Genomic DNA, 25,737 nt, shown 5'->3' on the forward strand with positions numbered 1-25,737 from the left:
GAGCAAAATCAACACTATCAAAATGAGAGGGCAACTGACATTATTAAGAATCTATATGTTTTCTGTATAAGTAGTTTGACGACTGCTGACGAAGGAGAGGAGACGCGAAAAAATAAAGAAGAGATAAGGAAAGTAGAGCAGAGAGCAGAGGAGCGGCAAGAAGAAGGGAGAGTAGGCGAGAGGAGTAAAATAAAAGGGAAATATGCGAAAGGACCAGGTGAGAGGGAAGAAAAGGAAAGGGGAGGGAAGAAGGGGAGAACGAGGGAGGGACGAAAGACATGTTTTACTTTAAGACGAGGGAGGAAAGAAAGGGCGACGGCACCTTAGTAAGAGGCATGGGGGACGAAGAGCCTTGGGTGTTGGTGATGGACCTGTGTGTGAATTATGCATCTTGAGGCGTTGTGCGTCGAGCTGAATTTGAGGACCGACGTTACGAGGGCTCTGGCAAGGCGCTGTGTTGCCTTTCCTAAAAGCATGGTCACACAAAGGCAAGCGTCCCCCCCCCACCCCCTCCTCCAAACACACACACACACACACACACACACACACACACACACACACACACACACACACACACACACACACACGATATCATGCTTTCTTTATCTGAACTGTTTCCTAATTTGCTTATGTACATCGCGTGAGAAAGTGTGAACACTAGAGAGTTATATATATTATATATATTAAGCAAAACTAACTAGCTCCCTTCTACGCCAGAGGAGTTATCTCAGACCTTAACTCTTGAAAGCGATGCATGTACACCAAATAAGTCTTCCGTTAGTAACTTCCAGAGCTCGTTGATCATTCTGTTCCGCGTGTGTCTGTTACCTATTGCAGCTGTGGCCAAGTCGCAGAGAGGACGCGTTAGGTGACCACAGGACGCAGGGTAAGCCAGTTTTTAGGGCTCAGTATCCCATGCTTTAATTTCTCTATTAGGAATCAACGCCGTCGTCTCTATAAATACACCATCTAAACCCACGCAGGATAAGGGCACTGGTCCTCCTCGGCCTTGGGACCTCGTCCACACCCTCTGTTCACTCGTTCACGCCTCGGCCTCTGTGCTTTACCTACCCGTTTGCAATGCTGCCTATTACTACGCTGAAGGATGTAACTTAATTCAATGACTTGTCTAAAGCGATTATCACACTATCGCGGAGTGTACAGCTGAATTTATTATAAAGTTGTGTATGTGTTCCCCTATCTACGGTATACATAAAATTCTTGCGGAAGGTAGCCATCTATTCGTACCTTTATAGATAACGGTGTCCATACTCTCACATAGCAAACAGTTTAGTTTATATTAACAGGTTTGTGTGTATCTAAGGTACTCACGAATCTGTTGCCTAGTATTAACGAATAGGAGTATCCTCAAATCATGCAAACACTATTCTTAGAGCAAACAGATACAAAGAGAAGAAAATGAAAATACTTATTCAGAAACAACTATTCATATCAAGGTCAACCGAACGTGTAGGTCAGGATGCTTCCGCCCTCCATCCAAAAACAGGTTTCGCTAAAAAGTGAAAGCAAAAGGAAACGCAACTAATATTGTTGCAATTTTGTTCTATGTCTGTGGTGACAAAAAATTATGATACTAGTCCTAGAAAGGGTCGGAGCTCGGGCGGGATTGAGATTTGAGTGTCGACAGTGTCACTTCAGCTGTATCGTAACTATTCCCTCTTCTTAATACAACAAAATTAATTTCGCCATTGTTACATTTTTTCAGTCTCTCAACATAAAAGGTAATAATATAACAAATATATTTAAAAGTCGAGGGAAGTGGTGGCTGAGTGGTCAGCGTGGCGACGCGGTGATCTGGAGCCACGGGTTCAAGTCCCGCCCGCCGCTACGAGCTGTTAATTTCCAGTCATCGCCAAATGGCATAAAATTACCCACATACTGTCCTGACGACCAACTATCAACCTGAACTTTTGCGAAACTCTATAAAGAGGATTAGGTGGAGCTTAGGGGGCAGCGCGACTCAAGCAAGAATAGTGCCGCTATAAAATGCTTGCCTGTGCTATTAATGGCTGGGACCAACGAACAGGCACCATCAAGAAAGCCTACCGCCGCTACCGGCCCAACGTAAAACTATATAAGTTATTCTGCTGACAGATGAACGATTTTTTCATTAATTATAATGACAATACTACTACTACTACTAATAATAATAATAATAATAATAATATTAAATCTACAACTACTACTAATTATATCATGTTATTTAATGAATACGTTTCAAGTACGCATTCCAGTAGAATTATAACGATTAATGTGTCTAATAAAAAAAATGGCTAATCATCACTAAGGAAAATATTTTTTTTCTATTAGAAACTCATTTGTACAGAAAAAAAATACACGAGCCTCTAATCATCTGCAATTTTTTGAGTTAAATGACTGAAATATTTCCTTATTCTGTTCCTAATTCTACAGCAAATGACCATATACTGAATATTCGTGGCTTCGTGAGGAAGAAAAAAAATCTCAAAAATGAAGACTTATTCGTGGGATTGGACAGCCCTTCCGTCAGAGAGAAGAGCACCAGTGTCGCCCAGAATGGCGACGGTCACGCCGGGAGGAAGGTGAAGAAGCTTTCCTGTTGGGGTGATGAAGCCAGAGGGGGTGATGATGGGGTCGATGGTGAGGATGTTACGCTTCTTGCGGTACTGGACGTTGTCACCGTTGCTGAGGACGGCACCGGAGGGCCCCTCCACTACGATCACAGCACCTACAGACATGTACCTCTTCTGGCCATCCATGAAGAGCACGCCGAAGGGTCTGTGTACAGCACCTGGGAGGGGGAACGCTTCTTTCGGGAGGGCAGACCCTCGCTGTTCAGCTGCACGTGCTTGCCGTCGGCCTTGATGACACCGGAGGGCCCGATGAGAACGATGTTATCGGCACGCTCTGGGCTGAACTGTACGTTCTTGCCGTCGGACTTGACGAAGCCGGAGTAGCCGAAGGGGCCCTGAGCCTCCAGCAAGAGGGGCACGGGCACGGGTGCGGCGGGGGTGCCAGCATGATGGGCGGCAAAATCGCGGTCTAACTGGACATGGTTTCCGTCATGCCTGACGACGCCCGCCTCCCCGATGGCAGCGAGGTTGTCGGCCTCATCGCGGGTAAACTGCACCAGCCTGCCGTCAGGATACACGATGCCGGACTCCCCGTATTGGGCACTGACACCCGCCGCCAGCAGGCACATGGCTATCTGTGGGAGGCGCAGGGGAGGGCGAGAAAGGCGCCACACCTGTGTTCAAGAGTTGTTCTGAGTGACAAATGTTTTTTATCTTCCATTTTATAGATTTTTAGTTGATTTGAGTGTTCTGAGGCCACATCTGTTGTGCAAAAGAATAATAACGACAATATGTCCAATGCGACAAGATGTTAAAACATAGGAGTGTCAAGGGGGCGGCGGTCCCCGTTAGGAGGTTACACATATATTCACCTGTCTTTTAGTGGCCGTAGACGGTGACGGGTGCAAAGCCCCCACATAGGTTAGAGCGTGAATACTCGTGTTGGGTTTTAGCGGCTTTAGGCTAACGCGGGGAGGCATGCAAGCCTCCGCCGCCCGCGGCAGTGTGAGTTAGCACATATTTTTCATGGCTATTCTCACCTTTTTTTTTGTTTATAAACACTTCCTTTTGGTTCTCCAAGAAGTTTGAAGGTTAGTAGAACATATGTAGGACAAGATAAGTTGGTTGGTGCGAAAGGAGACATCGGTGCGTTAATTACACCAATTTTTACGTAATTGTCACGGTCATATTATGGTTTGAACAACAAACAATGCCTTAAACATACTCATATAAACTAAAGACTATCAGACGTAAGAAATAAAAGCACCAAAAATAGGAAAAGGCTATAAAGGAAATGATGTAAACTGTGGTAACCCCGATGTCACACTGCTTCAGTGTCTCGAGATAATGTTCTTACCCTCCACAGGTTCGAGGGCTAATGAGCCAGAGATGAGCTCCGATGCCATGCGCACCTACAGCGTAAACTTCCTTCAAATCAAGTAATGACAGAATATCAAGAGGCGAAAGATCTTACAACAAACTTCATGTCTGCCTCCTTGGTCTTCCTCAGCACTCCAACACAAGGGCTACTAGGACGAATAGCTTCGAGTGGAGAGGTTGCTGTTTTATTCGGCCTAACACAGCCATCCTAACCCCTGCCCTTAGAGGCTAGTCTGATACCTAAACTACTGTCCTCCGTTCTTGTTATTTACTAGTGGGTGTCCATGAGCGGGACACTGGCGCTCTAAGGGCAAGGGTTAGGGTGGCGGAGCGACCCGTATAAAAGTGCAGCCTCCTACCCTCTGAGCCAGTCGATCCAGTAGCCGCGTCTTGGAGTGCTGAGGAAGACCACGACGGCAAACATGAACTTTTTGGTAAGGTTACTCACTTCTTGGCATCTTGTCTCTACTCTTGTCACTCTGAATATCTCTTGAACACAGGTGTGGCGCCTTTCTTACCCTTCCCTGCGCCTCCCACAGGTAGCTATGTGCCTGTTGGCGGCGGGCGTCAGCGCCCAGTACGGGGAGTCTGGCATCGTGTATCCTGACGGCAGGCTGGTGCAGTTCACCCGCGAAGAGGCCGACAACATCGCCGCCGTCGGGGAGGCGGGCGTCGTCAAGCATGACGGAACCCATATCCAGTTTGACCGCGATTTTGCCGCCCATCATGCTGGCACCCCCGCCGCACCCGCGCCCGTGCCCGTCCCACAGGAGGCTCAGGGTCCCTACGGCTACTCTGGTATCGTGTACCCTGACGGCAACAACGTGCAGTTCACCCCAGAGCAAGCCGATGAGATCGTTCTTGTCGGGCCCTCCGGTGTCGTCAAGGCCGGCGGCAAGAACGTGCAGCTGAACAGCGACGGTCTGCCCTCCCGCAGAAAGCGTTCCCCCTCCCAGGTGCTGTTCACAGGCCCCTCCGGCGTCCTCTTCAAGGACGGCCAGAAAAGGCACCTGCCTGTTGGTGCTGAGATCGTAGTGGAGGGCCCCTCCGGCGCCGTCCTCACCAACGGTGACAACGTCCAGTACCGCAAGAAGCGTGCCACCCCCGTAGTTGGCGAGTCTGGAATCATCACTTCAGGCGGAAGGCAGATTCAGCTTCCTCTTGGAGTCAAAATCCTCATTCAGGGAGACACTGGCGTCCTCCTCTCCAACGGCGAGGCCCTGCAGCTCTACGACTAATCTAATCACCTGTACTTGACACCATCACCCTTTCCTTACAGCGAAATATTGTAAACAAATCTCCCGACCTCTTCTTCCTACGAGGCTTCTTGTCGCCGCTGGCACATGCTGCCAAAAGTCATGGATATCGATATATACTCAATTAAACATAATAACTAATACTCATATATCATTTACCCTATTTTCTAAAAAGGAAAATCTTTGAAAAATCACAACTGACAAATAACATGCACCACTTTTTTCCTTTTGACTAGTCTCAAAACACAACATTCAAAAGGTTTCAATACGCCAGAAGGGATTTGCCTAGGTTGATGTACTCACATCAGTGCCACAAATCTTTGACCATCTGGTCTACTACAACACCACGCACGTACTTGACTTTTTAACATAAGAATAATTCATTATTTAAAGGTTTATCTACTTTATTATCAAAATGTCTATCTACATAAATGATTTAGTATAAGTGTGCGTGTATGTATGGATGTATGCAGGTATGTATGAATACATATATGTGTAATCACGTATGTATATATATGTGAATGCATGTATTTTTTGTATGTATATGGATATGTATGTGTATGAATGTGTCTATCTATCTATCTATCTATCTATCTATCTGTCTGTCTACACACACACACACACACACACACACACACACACACACACACACACACACACCACCACCATCAATCGGTAGAGCGCTGCGCTGCAAGGCTTCACGGCCAAACAAGCGGCGGTTCGAGCCCCGCTCAGGCCGGATTATCTCCGTTGACTAGGAGTGATTACTGCCCCCCCTTGAGCAAGGGGGATGGGATGTGTGGTGTGTGAGGTCCTGGCAGTACCCAGAGATCGACGCTAATGAGCACTTGCCCACGTCGTGAGGGTACCTGCTGGCGAAAGTAAGTCCAACTCGTGATCAGGCCGTGATGAATTACACACACACACACACACACACACACACACACACACACACACACACACACACACACACACACACAACCTTGCCGTTGGAAGCGCCATGGTCGCCACAAAAGAAAATAAATACTGCAAGAACACAATAATTATAATTCCGAAGCCGCCAGCCTTGCCGCGTGCAGCGGCCGGCAACAACACTGGCCAACGGGAACACGATGAGGCAATACAATCTGCGACTGTTTTTCTTCCTCCCGAACACTTGTGTTGCCTTGAACCTTTGTCCTTTTCTCCCGAGGTAGCATTATGCGTAAAAAGAAGACACTGTCGAACACAAAATGGCAGCCGTTTGCATTGGCTGGTATTGTGATTTTATCAGTCAGCAAAATACAACGGATCACCATTTGTTTCTCAAGGATAAACAAAAACTGGCAGAGGACAGACCATGTTATGAAATGCATTTATAGGTCTAAATTCCTGCAACTTGAATCTTTATTACATAGAAATAATTAACATCTCGAGACAGACTGCACACGCTCATCTCTTAAGGCCCAAATTGAATTAAAAAAACTTACCTTACATCTCAACACCAAAAACGAACTCAATAAAACATTCGAGAAGTAAATGTTTTGCTCCTCAACGCGCAATTTCAAAGCAGAGCCAGTGCGCGCTTGGGAGATGTTTTATTTAGGAGGCAGGAAATTAAGAACCTTATGTCTGTGTCTATGTGTCAGAATTAACCCTTGGATCTTCGCCCTCCCTTCCCGGGCTGTGAGGTGCTGGGCTTCGGCGGGGCACGAAAGCCACCCTTGCCCTGGTTATTAACATTACTCATCATCTCTAGACGCCTCTGGGATACGTTAAGTGTTATAAAGTGTGATATTGCGCAGTGATAAAAACATCCTTCTTGAGTCCTGTTTTAATGTTTTAATGGTGGCGTTCGATTCCGCGTGTCCTCTCCTCCCCTCTGCTCTGCCACACAGTCCCAACACCTACTTTTTCCTCTCATATGTTACCTATAGCTAACATATGAGAGGAAAGGATAGGTGTTGAGACTGTGCGGCAGAGCAGAGAGGAGGAAAGGACCCACGGAATCGAACGCCCAAACGGACTACTTGAAATGGTTTGACTATAGATCACCACCTCCCTCATGGGGAGGTGGTGGCTGAGTGGTTAGCGTGCCGGCGCTGCGTCCAGGAGGACGCAGGCTCGCGTCCCACCCTCCGCCATAAGCTGGGATTTTTCAGCTACAGTCGAGTGGCCTAAGCCATAATAAGCCACATATCAACCCGGACTCTAGATTCTTTCTGTAAGAGGATCATAGGTGAGCTCCGGGTGGCAGCATGAGCCAAACAAGATGGCGCCTCTATAAACACTTGCCTGCGCCATTACAGGCTAGGGCCGATCACCAGGCCCCACCAAGATAGTCTACTGTCGCCATGGGCCGAAACTGATTACTATTATAAGTTCGTAGAATGGTCTTATATGGCGGTGTAGAGAGAGGCAATGGTGTATGACAAGGAAACGGAGTCTGTGAAGAAGGTGGGAGAACGTAAGATGGATGTAACAAAGATGCCGATATTGGGATAGATGTCGGGTGAATATAGAGAACATGAAACGCTTACATCAGAGGAGCGGTGAAAGTTACGAAAGGGTAAAAAAAAAGCACAAGAAGGAAAAATGAATGGGTACTGACATGTATTGGGAAGAAATAACTGACAAGGAAGGCAAGTAATAAAACTGGAGGTGCACGTCAGAAGTAGGAGAGGAAGACCAAGGAAGAGGTGGTGGACTGTCTAAAGGAAGATGAGACAAATATAGCGCTCATGAAATAGTATAAAACGAATCGCAGTAGAGGAGGCTGAAAAACAGCAGCGAAATGTAATTAGCTTTTTTTTTTATTTAATTTTGTGTGAATGTAGGTGAGTGTGTTTAGGGGTTAGATCTGTGTTTGTGTTGGGGGGGAGGTATTCCTTTCCCGCTGTCTATTTTATTGTAGCAAACATATTTAGCCGCAAAGCACACCGCACCGAAAACAGAAGCCAGACACCCTTCACACACACACACACACACACACACACACACACACACACACAGTAATCTCCTATCTAAGAAGCGCCGGTGCAGTGAACTTACTATCCCTGAGGTTCTATCCACCCAGTTCAAACAAGAATAACATCACCTACATCACTATTACTACTACTACTACTACGTCTATACACTATTACTACTACTTTCAATACAGCTTCATACAAACACACCCAGCCACGTTATCAGTACATTAATGATTGCCACGATTACTATTACAATCACGAACAAGTCCAACACAGCCACCACCACAGCCCACCACCACCACCACCAGCCAATACCAAGGCAACATGTTAAAAATTGTCCCCGTGCCCATTATATCCTAACCAATTTCCATTCGCGTTAATTAGCAACATAAAAAAATCATTGCCGGAGTGGAATGTTTCGCCAATGTTTTTGCTCGAGTGATACGAATCTGCGATCGTCAAATGAAAGTATATTACCAAAAAAAAAAGTACATTAACAGAATTATTTGACTCCGGATACAACGTGTCTGTGTGTGTGTGTGTGTGTGTGTGTGTGTGTGTGTGTGTGTGTGTGTGTGTGTGTGTGTGTGTGTGTGTGTGTGTGTGTGTGTGCGCGCAAACATATTAAAACAAGCGCCGATGTGATGTGTTACCAAATGAATACCATGTTTCGTTGTCATTCATACAGGTATTTTTTTTTTCGTTACTGACAGTGCATGCTCTCTCTCTCTCTCTCTCTCTCTCTCTCTCTCTCTCTCTCTCTCTCTCTCTCTCTCTCTCTCTCTCTCTCTCTCTCTCTCTCTCTCTCTCTCTCTTCACGTAATATGATCTGCAACACGTATAATTGCTTTTTTTCCACTTTATGCTAATTTAGCGGGATATTTGATGTGTGTGTGTGTGTGTGTGTGTGTGTGTGTGTGTGTGTGTGTGTGTCAGTGGGATAGAATGGGACCTTGAGCGATGCATTAACGGCCAAAGACCACAAGGAGGTCCCAACGACAGGGGAGTCCCGCAGGGCACAACGGGAGTGGCGGAACTAAGGCGAGACGGCGGCGGCGGCGACGGAGTGCAACTAACTTTTATAAGAAGCATTTCCTGTTAACATTAATACCGCCGAGCTGGATACGTTTTTTTTCTTCATGGCCGCGGGTGGATATTTTTAGATCGTTTTGTGTTTCCAGCTAATAATTGGAACTCGGACACGGACAGGGTTATCTCGTTACGAAAGAGTCATATGACGTTCTTGACCTTGGCACTTGATATTGCTGTTCTCGTTAAAAGGAAAAAATGCCAGCAACCAAAAAAAAAAAAAAAAAAAAAAAAAAAAAAATCCGTGCACACACAAAGGCTCATTATCTAATATGTTATAGACGAGGAAAAAAAATACTGACAATAAAGACAACGGAGAAACGCGTAACCCAGACACCTTCACTAGAAAAAAAAGGTGAGTAAAAAATAAAGTAGTGATCACCAAATAGCCAAAAACTCAACGGTTTCATGTCAGAAGAAGATGAAGAAGATGAAGAAGAAGGAAAGAAGAAGAGGAATAATAATAAATGAAGAACAAGATAATGACGAAAGAAGAAGAAAAACACGAAGAAAAGACGAAAACGAAGAAGAAGAAAAACAAGTACAAGAAAACGAAGAAGCCAACGAAGAAGACAAAGAAACCGAAAAACAAAAAGGTAAAAAAAGAAAAAAGAAAAGAAAACGAAAGAGGGGAAAAAGAGAGAAAAAAAAGAAACAACGCAAGAGGCAAAGAGGAAGCGCTTACAAGGCAACGCTTCCTCTATCATCATGAAGGCTGCAGGTGGCGGAGAGGTCGGCGGGGGGGAGAGAAGGAAGGGAGATTGAAGTACGGGTGGGCGGGCGTAGAGGCGGTGAATCAAAGGCAGCAAAGAGGGGAGAGGTCTGGAGGCTAGTTAGATTAGGTAAGAACAGGAAACAAGATACTAAGTTGAATTTGGAAGAAAAAGAGACCGGGGAGAACAGGATAGAGTGGAGTAGCAGGGATGTGTTCATTAGAGAGGAGGTAGGCTGGGCAAGAGGTAGAACAATTAAAAGGTGTGAAAGATCTGATGGTGAAGGCAGTTACGACAAGGTGAGGTAGCGGAAAAAGAGCAGGTTAATTAAAGTGTTAAGACTAGGGTAAAAAAGAGGAAGAAGAAGAAAAAGGAGAAAATTACGAAAGAAGAAAAGAAAGAAGAAAAGACGAAAACGAAGAAGAAAAAGAAGAACACGAAAACGAAGAAGCCAACGAAGAAGAAAAGGTAAAAAAAGAATCAAGACAGGAAGGTGTGGATGATATGCTAGTTAAGGGAATGGAGACGGATGTAAAGAAAGGCAGGAGGAGGGACATGATCAAGTAATAGGGTGAAGCAGCAAAAACGGAGCAGGTTAAAGTGTTAAGAGTAGGGCGAGGGAAAAAAAGAGTCTGGGGAATAATCGGGAGAGTAAGGTATGAGAGATAGGTTGGGGATGGAGCAGGATGTACAGGTGAGCAGGAGCAGGACCGAATCGAGTGCCAGAAATATTAATAAGATGGCAGGAGAGAGTGGAGGAGTATAAAGAGAGGAGAGGCGGGAGCCGTGGGCAACAAGGCAACGGTAGGGTCAATGTCACCCCGGAATCAAGTGCCAGAAATATTCATAAGATGGCAGGAGAGAGTGGAGGAGCATAAAGAGCAGAGAGGCGGGAGCAGTGGGCAACAAAGCAACGGTACGGTCAAGGTCACCCCGGAGTCGCAGACAACCCTCGCTTCAGACTGGAGGCCGGGTGGTAAGGCGCGTGTGTTCCAAAGGCGCCTCAGGATTATGATACAACTTGTGTAATCCACGTCATGCGCTAACAGGCATTGGAAGGATTTAGAAGGAGTAATGGAAATTCAAGCGTATGAAAAGTAAACAGCGACTGGGCTCTCAGAAGTGGCTTATAACATGATTAATAATAACAGTTTGATGTATACCAGTCAGTCTCGAGTGACCAACGCCTGCACTGCTAGTATTTAGAACTAGTGGTGATAATACAACAGGAAAAAAAAGAGAGAGAGTAACAGAACATCTCTCCTTCCGAATTTGACCTCTCTTTCGACCACTCCTCTATACTCTTTTATATAGGAGCAGTGATTAGCGGGCTTTTTTTCCTTTTCTATTTTTTTCCCTTGAGCTGCTTCTTTTACTGTAAAAAAAATAACTGGGCTCCTAAAAATACATATGAGGAAAAATATAACGGTTTGATGAATCTCAATCTCAATTTTGAGTCGTAAAGGAAGGTCAACCGTCAGCAAAGAGGATTAAAGCAGAGAATTTAATCAGAATCGAAACTTGCAGAGAACGGGGGACGAGAGAAAAAAAAACTGGGAAACCTATTTGTGAAACGCACACGCCGGCTACTGCTGTTACCAATCAAACTGTCAAAATAATGGACGCTGCGCAACGCTAGAATATTAAACAAAGGCAAAACGAAAGCATAATGAAGATACTGAAGCAACAGCAATGGACGGAGGATACTAATACGCGAGTTTGCAAACTGACTATGCAGTTAACCTTCGTTATTGCGAGCAGCGGAGGCAAAAGACTTTAAAAAATAGGCTTTGAAATACCTAAACGAAGTAAAAATGATAATAACACATTGAAACACACACACACACACACACACACACACACACACACACATACCACAGACTGCATATATTAAAATTGTAACATTGGAAGTTCGTCTGCAACAGATTTAGAAAGACACAACTAAATTAATATTCAGTGCAGTAAAAAAAAAAAAAAAATCACATATCATATAAATGTAATACTGAGTTCAGACAAAATTTCAGAAATTCGTAAAAGAAAATAAGTGACAAAATATGGAAACAATAGGCACAAGAAAGCGCTAGCATATGCAAATCTCTTCCCTTTAATTGCAGGTACTTCATCTCGATTCCCAGGTAGACGGCGGGTCTGGCAGGTATGGGCAGACAGGAAAACACGACCGGTCGGCACTTAAAGGGTGAAAAAAACTTGTATATGGTCTGGTAACCTTGTTTTTAGAGGGTCGGGGTGTGTGTGTGTGTGTGTGTGTGTGTGTGTGTGTGTGTGTGTGTGTGTGTGTGTGTATGCGCGCGCGTGTGTGTTTCTCAGTGATCCCACGTTTGTGTGCTCATTCTTACATATCCAAAACACACACACACACACACACACACACACACACACACACACTCTCTCTCTCTCTCTCTCTCTCTCTCTCTCTCTCTCTCTCTCTCTCTCTCTCTCTCTCTCTCTCTCTCTCTCTCTCTCTCTCTCTCTCTCTCTCTCTCCACACACACGGAAAATTCTCCCCTCCAAAATATGATGCGGCCTTATTTACACGGTATTCAGCAAATAGGAGGGGGAAGCGTTGCGTGTAATCCGCTAATGAGTGGCCTTAAAACGTCGGGCGCAGGCGGTGGGGCGGCGGAGGAGGAGGCGAGCGAAGGTAAACACGTACTCTGTTAGCAGAGGGCAGGTAGGACACGTTCGTATACTGTCTCTGTGTGTGGTTTGAACCTTTGCTTATCTATAGAGCTGAACACCATCTCCTGCTATAAAAAAAAATCCGTCCCCCTTTCTTTCTGTCTGTCCAGGTGAGAAATTCGTGTTCTATCTCTGTGTGTTTTGTGTGCTTTGAACCTTTACTTAACTATGGAGCTAAACAGTAACTTCTCCTCTAAAAAAGCCCTCATCCTTTCTCTCTATCTGTCCAGGTGAGAAGTTCGTAATGTCTCTCTTTCTCTCTGTGCTTTGAATCTACCTGTAACCTATGGAGCTGATCCGTATCTTGCCTTTTAAAAGAAAAACTCAATCCCTCTCTCTCTGTCCAGGTTAGAATTTCGTATTGTCTTTGTGTTCGCGTATTTTGAATCTTTGTAACCTATGAAGCTGAACAGTAACTTCCACAAAAATAAAAACTCCTTCCCCTCTCTCTGCCTGTCAGTCTGTCTAACAATCTATTCATTCCTGCGTGTACTTCAAGGGCGACAACTATGCATGGAATCTGCGAGGAAAAACTTTTGACGTGGTTTAATGTATTCTCTTTGTGTGGTGTGTCGTCTCTCTATGTGCTGTTGGTTTTTGTGGGTCTCTGAGGGGGCGGTTTGCTGTTGTTGCTGCTGTTGCTGTTGTATAATTGTGTTTGAGTTTGGTTTCTGCACTTCTTTCATCTGTGGGTGTGCCTGACTGTATGTTCGTCTGACTGTCTTCATGTTTGTCAGCCGGTATCACTGTGTCTGTAGCTTTATCTCTCTATCTATCTTTGCACCACGTTCCTGCTTGTTTCCCTGAAGTGTGACGCTGTTATGGGATACTGGAGAGAGGTTCAAAGGTCAAATTTCTACGATATGTCACCAGAGCGAGGAGCCGTGGCGAGCTCTGCCAATCAATAAACCAGAAGTAGTATTGCTGCTACTCAGAGATGCGGAAGGGAAATGGTGAAGAGTAAAACAAGTAAGCATCTCTGAGTGGCGAACGTGTTGCATCATTTATAATTCTTTCGGTTCTCCCTTTTGTGTTGGCGGGATGTGTTTGTTAGAGTCTCTATCGATAACCTTTGCGTCTGTTTGTGGCGCTTCGTTGTTTGTTGTTGGGCTTAGGTGGTGGTCGTTCTTTTGAGAGATGTGTGTGTGTGTGTGTGTGTGTGTGTGTGTGTGTGTGTGTGTGTGTGTGTGTGTGTGTGTGTGTGTGTGTGTGTGTGTGTGTGTGTGTGTGTGTGTGTGTGTGTGTGTGTGTGTGTGTGTGTGTGTGTGTGTGTGTGTGTGTGTGTGTGTGTGTGTGTGTGTGTGTGTGTGTGTGTGTGTGTGTGTGTGTGTGTGTGTATGTATTCTGAAACACTAGATCGACGTCTGCAATCTTCATAGTGGCTTTGGACACGTACTCAAAAGAAAAAAAGGTGAAAAATTATAGAAGCAATACACAGATGCAAACAATTTTTGTGATTTCGGTTTGTGAGTTTGTGAGTTTTCTCTTAAACATTCTGCTTTTTTCTCTTCCCACGGTTCCTTCGTACTGTTCGTGAAAGGAAGAAAACTGCACCCAACTTTCACCATTTTGATTCCAGATTGTTGGGGGTGAGACATTCCATCCTACACACCTGTACAAACCTGATACACAAACACATCTAGACTCTCCCAAGACCTGTACTCCAGACCTGACCCCTCACTCCCACATCTCTGCCCTTATCACACGTCTTTTGAGTCTTAAAATCCTCTAAACATTCTCTAAGCAACCTTAAAACCCTCTAAACATCCCTACACTTATTTGTCGCCTTACACAACACAACAATTAGTTCCTGATGCACTCAAACACCTCCTTCCACTTTCTCAACATGTTAATACTTCATACCGTCGCCTTCCCTCTCACACCTGTCCTTCTCACCTGTCTGAAGGTACTTAACTCCAGCCTACATCTGTTTACCTATTCACATCACCTCACACCATACCAGGACTCCACACCTTCTTTCCCTTTACTCACACCCTGCCCTTTGTACCTGTCTGAAAGTACCTACATCAGTTTAACTACTCATTTCAACTCAACTTACTCACATCACCTCACACCAATTATATGCTACCAAACCCCTTTACACCTCCGGCAAACATACGAACAGACACGACCGGTTCATTAGAAAGAATTACAAGACTGCGAAAATACAGAACATCCCATTCACCTCAACACCTCTAGAGACAAATAGATAAATAGATAGATAGACAGATAGATAGATATAGATTGGCAGATATAGACTGACAGAGACAGAGAGGGAGAGGGACGAATTAACACAGTAGATAAAACAAACAGACTAATAGAGAAAGTAAACATATCTAGGTAATTAAGAAAACGGCTAATTTACCTCTTAATTAATGAGGAGCAGGTAAAAATAAACGGCAGCAAGGAAAGGTGTATAAAAAATAACAGGTACAGTTAAAAGGGACGGAGAGGAAATGTTATACAGTGAGACAATGTGGAGTGGGATAAAGTGGAGAGAGGAACGGCGAGGGGGGGTGGGGGGGGGGAGGGCGTGGAGTGGGATAAGGTGATGGTGGTGGTGATGGTGGTGGTGGTGCAGGGCAATGGATGTCAGCTGCTGCGGGAATGACTCTCTGACACCTAAATAAACTGGCGCAATAATAGAGGTACAACAAAGGTATTTTTTTCCCCGCACCGCCACTGCAAAACACACCTTGCGACACACTATATTTACGTGGGTATGTGTATGTTTGTGTTTGCGTGTTTACGTTTTTTTTTTTTTTTTTTTTTTTTTGTGTGTGTGTGTGTGTAAGTGGTGAGGGATACAACTTCCGCTACTACTGACAACATCCACAACAACAACAACAACCTAACAACTATCCTCCATTATATACAATTAAGGAGATTAACTAATTGCAACTTTATTACGTGCTCCAAAAGGATTACGTACCTATCTCCTATAAGCTCATAACATTTCTGAGACGATGACAAAATGTTGAAAAAGTAAACGAAAAAAATACAGCTGAGCCGCAAAAAAAAAGGGATAAGCGAGTGAGTGGACATTACATTAACCTTTCATTTGTTCATTATCAACTTGAATATCGTTAAAGTATTGCAGTGGCTTCTTTGATAGGGAGGAGGAGGAGGAGGAGGAGGAGGAAACGGAGTGAAAGAAGGGGGAAGGTGAATGAAGGGTAAGTGAAAGGAAGGGCACGAGGAGGGTGGGAAGTAAGGCAAGGGGAGAAAGGGAGAATAATTGCCGCTTTGCGAGGTAGTGGTGATAATTTGAATATTGCATTCTGAGAGGGTTAGGGAGCTAGAGGATAAAGAGTGAGAAGGGGAGAGATGGAGGAGGAAGAGGGGAGAAAGAGGAGGAAAAGGAGCAGCAGGAGGAGGAGGAGGAGGAGGAGGAGGAAAAAAAGGTGCAATATCTAAGAAAAATGTAGGAAAATGAATAAAAAATATATGGAAAAATAAGAAACGTTGAACAATTTACGAGAAAATAATGAGGGAGACTTAGCAAATGGATACTTAAAGAGAGGAGAATAAGGAGGAGGAGGAGGAAGGATAATGGGATAAGCACCTAGAGAGGAAGAGAAAGAAAAGGGAAAGGGAGGGTGAAGGATCAGATACAACAGGAGGAGGAGAAAGAGGAGGAGGAGGAGGAGGAGGAGGAGGAGGAGAGGGAGGAGGAGGATCAGAACTCTCACCAAAGTCAACATTGCCATATTTGTTCATTTCACGGTCAGTCTTCTTCCAGTGTATTGGCATAACAGAATCGCCTTTAATATTCATGTTCGCAAGGCCCAAATTTGCATACAGGCAATAAGGGGAAAGCCTCCACGAAGAAATTAAAATAACGAAAGACCGTGAAAAAAAAAGGTGAAACTGAGAATATCGCAACGGAGGAGAGACAGAATAAAATTGTAGATAAGTAACTCCTCAAAATATGCATCAAAAAAGAAAATAGATGCGAATATTTAAGGATAGTAGAAGATTGAACGAGTAAGAGAAAATTTGGACAATAGACAGCGTGTTTAATGACAGCTGCAAATCTAAGAGGAAAACTGCAAATATACGAAAGCAAGTTAGAATGTTATCGAAGTAAAATTGCCATGAAAAGAATAAACTTGATAAAATGCATCGAACTAAATGAAGTAAAGATCTAGCCAGCAGTATTAGTGAATGATAAGGAAAGGCGAAAGTACGTTAAAAAGTGAGTCACTGAAACCAATGATAATTACATGGAAAAGGAAATAAAATAAAAGAAAAGGGAAACTAAAAAAACACGGAAACTAAAAACAGGGAAACAAATAAAACGAGAAAAAATCCGAAAAGGGTGAAAATGGAAACTTAAAAATAGAACTGAAATGAATAGAATTATGAGTATGGAAAATAAAGAGACATAGAAAAAAAATCAATATACGACTCTGCTATATCTTAGATAACTGTGACAATTTCCGGAGACGAAAAAAATGGACACCGAAAAAGATATGAATAAAGTTACAGAAAATGCGGAAAATGGAAACGAAAAGACAAAAAAAACGTCGCATGCATAATTAAACTTATCTGAAATATGCAATGTTTCCGACCGGATGAAGCAACAGATCTATGAGACGACACAGATAAAAAATAAATAAATAAATAAATAAAAAAGAAAAGAAAAAACAACACATTCACCAGAAATATCAAATATCAGAAAAAAGGGCAGATTATCACGAGCGTCTAAAAAGTGCTGCAACATTTGAATTAACTGGAAAGATATTTGAATTATACGAAACACGATTCACAAAATGCATTAAAAAGCAGCCTCAAGTCATACATAATTAATGGACTTTTTATCACTCATTTTTTACTTGTTTTTCACTTGAACTGTTTTCTGTGATGTGAAAAAATAGGGAAAGAAAGAGCAGCAATGTGTCTAGCAGCAAGAGACAGAAATCCAAGAGAAAAATCGTATAAAGAAAGCAAGAGGTACATGTCCAATCTGAGCTTTCAAGATCAATTACGAGAATAATCTATTGAACATATATAACGTATGCGTGTTTCATAGCAAGTGTTCTTCTGTTAATAACGTAAACAAAAATATGAATAACAACAGGAGGAAGAAATAACCAAACAAAATAAGGTAAAATACGAGTTATCAATTCTCATAAACGTAAAGACAAGGATGCAAAGTGTTGATTGGTGAGAAAGTTCCTCTGGCTAATTTGTAAATATATGAATACAAAACGAATATAAGCAATGTTAAAAAAAAGGGCAAACAAAATACGCTAAAATTCGAGTTCAAAACAAAAGCAGATGTTAAGAAAAAAGTGCAAGGTGATAAATGGGCGAGTGTTCCCTTGCAGCCGCGACCTCTGACCTTTGTGTGTCCCGTGTTATTGCCCCCCCCCCCCCCTTCCGCCTAGCTCTCCTCCGGGGCCAGGTGAACGAGGTGTCATTAGCGAATCGTCACCTGTAATTTGGCAGGTATGCACTTCCGGGTTTGTTTGTTTTTAGTTTCTGTTTGTCGTGTATTTGAATGTACATAGTTCTTGCGTGTAATGGTGATAATAAATATAATAATAGATACAGTCTTCATATTACCATTACTATCATTATTATTATTATTATTATTATTATTATTATTATTATTATTATTATTATTATTATTATTATTATTTTACTATCATTATCATTTTTATATCATTTTGTCAGTTTTTTTCTATAGGGATTAAAATTAATAAGTGAGGGTATAAGGTGTGTGTGTGTGTGTGTGTGTGTGTGTGTGTGTGTGTGTGTGTGTGTGTGTGTGTGTGTGTGTGTGTGAGGCAGTCCGGCTTAGAGGGGTTGGGAAGGCTTGATACCCGCGTCCACACACCGAGAGCCGACCTGAGCCTCAAGCAACACTCCTCCTTCCCCCGTCGGCCCTAAGAACCTTTATTCCCTCCCGCGGCCTTCTCCATTATATTCAGGGGCTCCATGACTTTGATGAAAATTCGCCCTAAAAATTTAACGTTGGGGTAAAATGCAGTGTTTCAGTAAAATGAAGATGTTCCGTTAATTTTCCAGTGTTCCCTCTCTCTCTCTCTCTGAACGGAATACTACGTTGTTTCGCGAAATGAACACGTGCGTTTGAAAAGATATTTGTTTGAATGTCGCTGCGCCAGAATTAAAAGGCGAACGAAGAACAAACGGGTGAGGTAATGCACGAGGAAAGGTTCAGCAGGCAAGAAATGGCAAGCAAGAAATAAAGGGAGGAGCGATATATTAGGGAGTAAGGAAAATTATGTTACTGAGTTTCGTGTTGCAGTGAGGGGTGAGGGGGGGTGTTAGGGGGAGGGAGAAGGTGTGACGCAGGAACAGGTGTGTGGTAAAGAGGCCAAAGAAGGGAAAGGTGCAGGGACTAAGTCTATATTAAATTCATGAGTTAGGAGGCAGGTGTGATGTTAGAGGGCAGGTGCAAAAGTCAGGTGGGGGATACGAGAACAGTTGTGGGGTAGAAAACAGGTATGTAGCGGCAGGTGTGGGATTGGAGAGCAGGTTTGGGAAGGACGAGAGAACTGGAGGACATGCGAAAACAGAAGGACATGGGAGGGAAGGGAAGTATAGAGAACATGTGTGTGTACGAGGGCAGGTGTGCAGGTAATGTGTTTGATAGTAATGAAGGTGTGCAGGTGCGTATAAAACGTGCGATTTGCAGGACCGATGTGTGGTGAGGCAGCGAGAGTGAATGCCATCGAGGAAAAACAGGTATGGGGAAAACGTGTGTGGAAAAGGCAATCAAGTGGGACGCGTGTTGATGGCAGTGCAGGTGCGTAGGTGTGTGAAGCAGGTGTGAGTGAAGGTGTAGGTGTGTGGGAGAGAGTATGAAGTGGTGGTGAGTTTCTTCTATTTCCTTCAACCTTTAGGAGGGGTAAATGTGTGTGGGGAGAGAGAAGATGGAGAAGGAAGAAAAAGGTGGCGGTGAGCTTCCCTTTCTTTTCATTTCAAGCTTTAGGGAGAGAAGGGTGATGGTGGAGGAGGGGAGAGGAGAAAGAAGGGATGGTGGGTCTTCCCTTCTCTTCGCTCAAAGTCTCAAGAGGGACAAGGTGTGTGTGGAGAGGGGGAAAGAGGAGAAAGAAGGGATGGTGGGTCTTCCCTTCTCTTCGTTCAAAGCTTCAAAACGGACAAACTAAACAATCGTCCAGAGCCAAACTTTCCCAATTGACTCGAGTGCAACAATCATAACTTGTGTCTCCACCACCATCACCACCACCACCACCACCACCAACAACAACAACAACCACAACACCTTAACCTCTACCTTAACCACCACAGCCACCACCGCCATCACCACCACAGCCATCAGATCCTCCATCATCATCCAAAATATCCACACCACAACAACTATCATCACATCACCACACACACCAACCTTAAAACCACATTATCATCATCATCATCATCATATTTTCATCATAATTATTTTAGATCGAGGGCAGGGGGATATAAATAATGTATAGAAGTACCTTATTATAAGTTTTCTTTTTTGTTCCACGAGAACAAAGAAAACAAAAAAAAAAAAAAAAAATATGCAAAAAAAAAAAAAGAGTCTGTCTATAGTATGAATAATGTGCAAACCAGATCACCCTTAACCTTTAGCCCCACCAACAACACACATATTTTAAACTATCACAATTATTAGAAGAAAAAAAACACCTTCCACATATCAGACGCCTTTCCCATTTTACCGCTGCCGCTGATAACTTTCTCCGGTGCATCATAAACTTGCCTGCCTTGCTGTTTGTCTTCCTCCCTGCCTGCTAACCTGCCTCCCAGCCTCTCCACCCAACCGGTTCACTTGCCTGCCTGCCTACCTGCCTGCCTGCCTGCCTGTATATAATTATGTCCACCCCGCCTACTGGGATGCCTGTCTGACTGCCATTCTTCCTTTCGCTGCTCTTCTCTCCCTTCCCTGATAATGCATTGCTCTCTCTCTCTCTCTCTCTCTCTCTCTCTCTCTCTCTCATTAATATTAGCCGCTAATTTTGCTACCAAAGACCTAAAACTTGTTCTGCTCACGGACTCTTTCGTCTGCTGTACTTTTAGCGTACAAACTATAGAAGTTACACCCGTTTTTCTAAATGCAACCACCTCTTGACAATGTAATCATAGTCTCTCAACTTGTCAGGTATAAATCAAATATAAAATGGAGGCAAACTTAACAACGCTATTTTCCTTATAAAACAACAACAACAAATCTAAACCGTGACTTGCAAATCTCGGGTATTACACAAAGAAAATTATTAAAATCACTTAATTAAACACAAGCCGAAAGCTAACTTAAAAAAAAGATGAGATTCCCTGATAATCCTCGAGATGACTTTTTTGATGTTTTCGTAATTTGGTCCAGGAAACGAATCCCAGAATTCACGCTCGTAGGTAGAAAAAAAAAATCTTAACTGTATCAACGAAACATGCGAAGACAGTCTATGACGAAAGCAGTGCAGGGTCTTGGCCAATGAATTATGGCGAAGGAATTAAGGAAAGTGAAAATAATGATGTTACACTCTTTCTCTCTACCCTTTTATTTATTTTCCTTCTTTGTCGAACATCCTCCTCCTCCTCCTCCTCCTCCTCCTCCTCTTTCTGCTCCTTCTCGTTCTTCTCTTCCTCTTCATGATTCACTTTTATTATCAGGAGCCACTAAACTGACCTTTAAATATTGCAGAACGAGAGGAGAGGAGGAAATTGCATTAATAAAGTACGGAACCGGAGTCAATGGTGCTACGTCTTGGTTATGGCTTGTGTGTGTGTGTGTGTGTGTGTGTGTGTGTGTGTGTGTGTGTGTGTGTGTGTGTGTGTAGGGGGGGGGGGGTTGCGATATTTACTTAAGTCACCCCTTTCACATGACACTCCAACAAATACGTAGATTTAAAACACTGATTCGGGTATATATGTCACTGTGATCCTATGCCCATTCACCCTTCCAGAAATCATATCCCTTACCCTTTCAATACTTCAATACGCGCATTCTCCCATCGGTGCACTTTAGGGAAGAACCTCTCGAGTACAACAAACACTTTCACTATCATTATGTCTCGTCGCCCTCCTACCCACCTCTCCCTCCCTGGGTCGCCAAAGGAACAAACAAGTCTACAGCGCCACCAACAGGTCTCATACCACGCAACGGGACTCCAAACTGTATCAAGGACAAAACAAAGACAAAAAAGATGGCAACCCTCACTGAGCACCCAATCACAGGCGGTTTGAGGGGCGAGGGAGGGGCGTCAAGAGGGGAAAGGGAGTGGGAAAGATGGACGAGGATTACACAGGACGTGCCTGGTAGCGTCTTCTTTGCTTTAGTTTTAGGCTCCTAGGTAAATTTCAAGGATTCGAGTTTCTTACACTCCTGAGGAATGGTCCAGCGGGTGCAGCGGCGACGCAAGAAAATGTTACTCGCCGCTTAACATTGTCGACTTTTTGTCCCGTCTTGGGGGACGCGCCAAGCAACTTTTTACGTCAGGAGGCGGCGGGTGCCGAGAGGCGTGGCCCTCTACCCCTACCCATCCTTGGACCCCAAACTATACCTTTAAAGTTTCTCCTAACTGTCTCAATCACCAAGAGTATGATCACGTATTGGACTCGCGCTCGCAAGGCAGTCTGTTCTACGAAAGAATTGGGAGCTGCATCCTGACGGATGGAACTAGGGTCCGGCTGGGAACCCACACACCAAACATTCTATCTCCAATGCCCAAGATGGAGCATTAATCGTTCTTGTATCTGGGGACAACTTTTGGGGCGTGAGCAAGAGTCATTCCCCCAAGTGACATTTCGAGAGCTTTAGCCAACTACACCACGGATTAATGTGTGTGTGTGTGTGTGTGTGTGTGTGTGTGTGTGTGTGTGTGTGTGTGTGTGTGTGTGTGTGTGTGTGGCGACAATGGAACAAATGTCTTATTATGCATAATTGCGGTGAGGCAGCATGTAGTATAACTATCAACGTCCACACACTAGTAAAAGGTAAAAAAAGCCTTCGACCAGGGAACACAATGGTGCCTCTACGTAGCCAGTTTCTCAGCTCGGATTACTCAAAAACAACGCGACGAAGGATAACAAGATGTGCAAAGGGCAAAGAGCAAACTTAAGTCCGTAAGGGTTTATAAGCAGGTCGGAGGGGCAGAGCTGCACAGTTCAAGCATTAGCCTTCGAGGAGTTCTGCAGAAACTCAACTCAGCCACCATGAAGCTTCTGGTGAGTCTAAAATTCAAGGAGTCTCCCTCAGCCCTCCTTCAGCCACTATCCGCCGCCAATCAGGCATACGCTGTGCCTGGCGTGGTCATGTTAGCAGTGGGTCTTGGTGAGGCGCCTTGGATGTCTGGGATGAGGTGTCAAGCCCACACCGTGCTACGGGGTTGCTAATGCATTGTAGAGTGTGCGATTCACGGGTGTTTCTTGATATATTGCAATATAAAACTATATACACTTGTTCTTAAATACTTTTTCCCATACAGGTAGTGATGTGTCTGATGGCGGTGGGCGCCAATGCCCAGTACGGGCAATCCGGCATTGTCTTGCCAACCGGCGAAAACGTACAGTTCACCCAAGAACAGGCCGAGAACGTTCTCCTCATTGGGGCATCCGGCGTTATCAAGGCTGACGGCAAACATGTGCAGCTGGACCGTGACGGCCTCCCCGTACGCAGGAAGCGTGAGGTGGCCCTCCAGGGCCCCTCAGGCGTGCTCTTCACAGACGGCCAGAAGAGGCTCCTGCCCCCCGGCGTGGAGATCGTCCTCTTGACCGAGTCTGGCGCCGTCCTTTCCAACGGTAACAACGTGCAGTTCCGCAAGAAGCGTTCCTCCGGCCCCCTCATCGACGCCATCACTGGTCCTTCCGGCTTCATCACCCCCACCAGCCAGCTCTTCCAGCTTAAGCCCGGCGTGACCGTCGCCATCTTGGGAGACACTGGCGCTCTTCTCTCTGACGGAACCGCCATCCAGTTCTTCGAGTAAATCTTTCTTCACCTTCTTACTTCTGATCCTTTCTCTATGGCGGTTAATTAATCCTTCACCACCAACGCTCAGAGACACCTCCGTCTGCGCACGCACTACTAAGGACTTCATGGGATCAAATGTAATTTTACAATAAATTATAAAAGAAATATTATAAAACTTTCACTGGTAACAATAATTTACTTCCTACTCCGAGGTGACTACTGTTCAGAGCTGAGGAGCAGCGGGATTCGGCATGACGGGTCAGGGGGAACACTGGCGACGCCCTCCACGCTGTGGTTACAGTCTTTCTAAGTGATCGAGGTTTCAATCGATGTCTAAAACGAACAAATTGTATATGAACTTCATGGCGTTTTTGTATTTCTTGACATGTATTTTCCTGAACATTTATTCGAAAGCTAATGATTAACTTATTGATATAAATTCCTATTGAAACTTAGTGGCTAAGAGTTATTAAACTAATTATTAGACAACAGTGCGAATATAATGTCATAAATTAAACCTGGATTAGATGAGAGAACAACGATTCCTGTGCCAACCACCTTGAGACTTGGGTATTGAGGTGGCAATATGTACTTGTAAAACTTGTAGAACTGTCAAACCTTCACCGGGACAACAGCCCAAGAGACACAGGGCTCTGAAACAGTCTAGTCAGTCGCAATAATCCGGATCATACCTAGGCACGGTGACAGGCAATAATGCAACGCACTACAAAGCACTAACTATTAAACATACTACCTATCACTATCTTCCGTGTTTGTGTGTATGCTTGTGTGTGTGTGTGTGTGTGTGTGTGTGTGTGTGTGTACGCGCGCACGCATGCTTGCACGTAGGCATGCGTGACAATGCGAAACCGATATGTAAATGAAAAAAAAGTTTCAGGTTGGAATGAAGTGAGAGGAGTCACTGATACTCTGCAGCAGTAAATACCCAGAGCGTGAAGCTGCTCTCTCCTGCAAAACAAATCAGAATATTGGACAACAAAACATCATAAAAATAACCGCAATATGCTGATAATAGAGAAAATTAAACATCATGTCCTCAAATCGGTACAGTATTTCAGTCTAAAGTTGTATTGATTTTCTGCTTAAAGGAGCGCAAGGTTTATACTCTCAGCTCTTTTGCTACATAACTAAACTTTTATATTCAAATTATCGAAGTCCTTTCCTTCTTCTCCTTTTCTCTTTTTTTGCGCCATGTTTATGAACCGTTTGATTATTCAACAAATCTCCATTTTTTAAATTAATATATGCAGAGGTACACTGGGTTAACATATTGGTGGAACTTTTAATTAGGTGTTGATGTTGAGTAAATACAACCAGTAACCTAATTCGTTGCATGCTCATAGATGCTAATATACTAAAACTTATATAAAAAAAAAATACGTGCAATCACAGTTTCCGGGGTTGTGAAGATGCAAAACACGCGCGCGCGCGTGTGTGTGTGTGTGTGTGTGTGTGTGTGTGTGTGTGTGTGTGTGTGTGTGTGTGTGTGTGTAATTCACCACGGCCTTATCACGAGTTGGACTCGTAATTGCCAGCAGGAACCATCCCGACATGACCCAGTGCTCTTTTATAATCGATCTCTGGGTACTGCCTGGACCTCAAACACCACACACCCCATCCCCCTTGCTCAAGAGGGTACAATAACTACTCCTAGAATCCGGCAGGAGCGGGCTCGATCCGCCTCCATGTCAGGCTGTGAAGCCTGGCAGAGCAGCGTTCTAACCAATTGCGCCAAACGCACCAGCACCTGCACCTGTGTGTGTGTGTGTATAAATGTGTGTGTGTGTGTGTGTGTGTGTGTGTGTGTGTGTGTGTGTGTGTGTGTGTATATATATATATATATATATATATATATATATATATATATATATATATATATATATATATATATATATATATATATATATATATATATATATATATATATATATATATATATATATATATATATATATATATATATATATATATATATATATATATATATATATATATATATATATATATATATATATATATATATATATATATATATATATATATATATATATATATATATATATATATATATATATATATATATATATATATATATATATATATATATATATATAT

The 25,737-nt window shown here is 43.7% G+C and overlaps 2 protein-coding genes and 1 pseudogene across 2 annotated transcripts; 2 read left to right on the top strand and 1 right to left on the bottom strand.

Moving 5' to 3' along the window:
- Nucleotides 1-2,313: 2,313 nt before the first annotated feature.
- LOC126982991 (uncharacterized) lies at nt 2,314-3,979 on the bottom strand (annotated as a pseudogene).
- Nucleotides 3,980-4,220: 241 nt separating this feature from the next.
- Nucleotides 4,221-5,352, top strand: LOC126984776 (uncharacterized). The gene is made up of 2 exons (XM_050838847.1): nt 4,221-4,387; nt 4,493-5,352. The coding sequence occupies exons 1-2, from the start codon at nt 4,376-4,378 to the stop codon at nt 5,189-5,191; spliced, it is 711 nt and encodes a 236-aa protein (XP_050694804.1). The 5' UTR covers nt 4,221-4,375; the 3' UTR covers nt 5,192-5,352.
- A 17,366-nt stretch (nt 5,353-22,718) lies between these two features.
- On the top strand, nt 22,719-23,768 carry LOC126984777 (cuticle protein CP1243-like). The gene is made up of 2 exons (XM_050838850.1): nt 22,719-22,859; nt 23,120-23,768. Exons 1-2 carry the CDS (start codon nt 22,848-22,850, stop codon nt 23,615-23,617), a joined length of 510 nt encoding a protein of 169 aa, XP_050694807.1. The 5' UTR covers nt 22,719-22,847; the 3' UTR covers nt 23,618-23,768.
- The last annotated feature ends 1,969 nt before the right edge of the window (nt 23,769-25,737 follow it).

The sequence above is a fragment of the Eriocheir sinensis genome, chromosome 5, assembly GCF_024679095.1.
Source record: "Eriocheir sinensis breed Jianghai 21 chromosome 5, ASM2467909v1, whole genome shotgun sequence".
In the NCBI taxonomy this organism is placed as follows: domain Eukaryota; kingdom Metazoa; phylum Arthropoda; class Malacostraca; order Decapoda; family Varunidae; genus Eriocheir; species Eriocheir sinensis.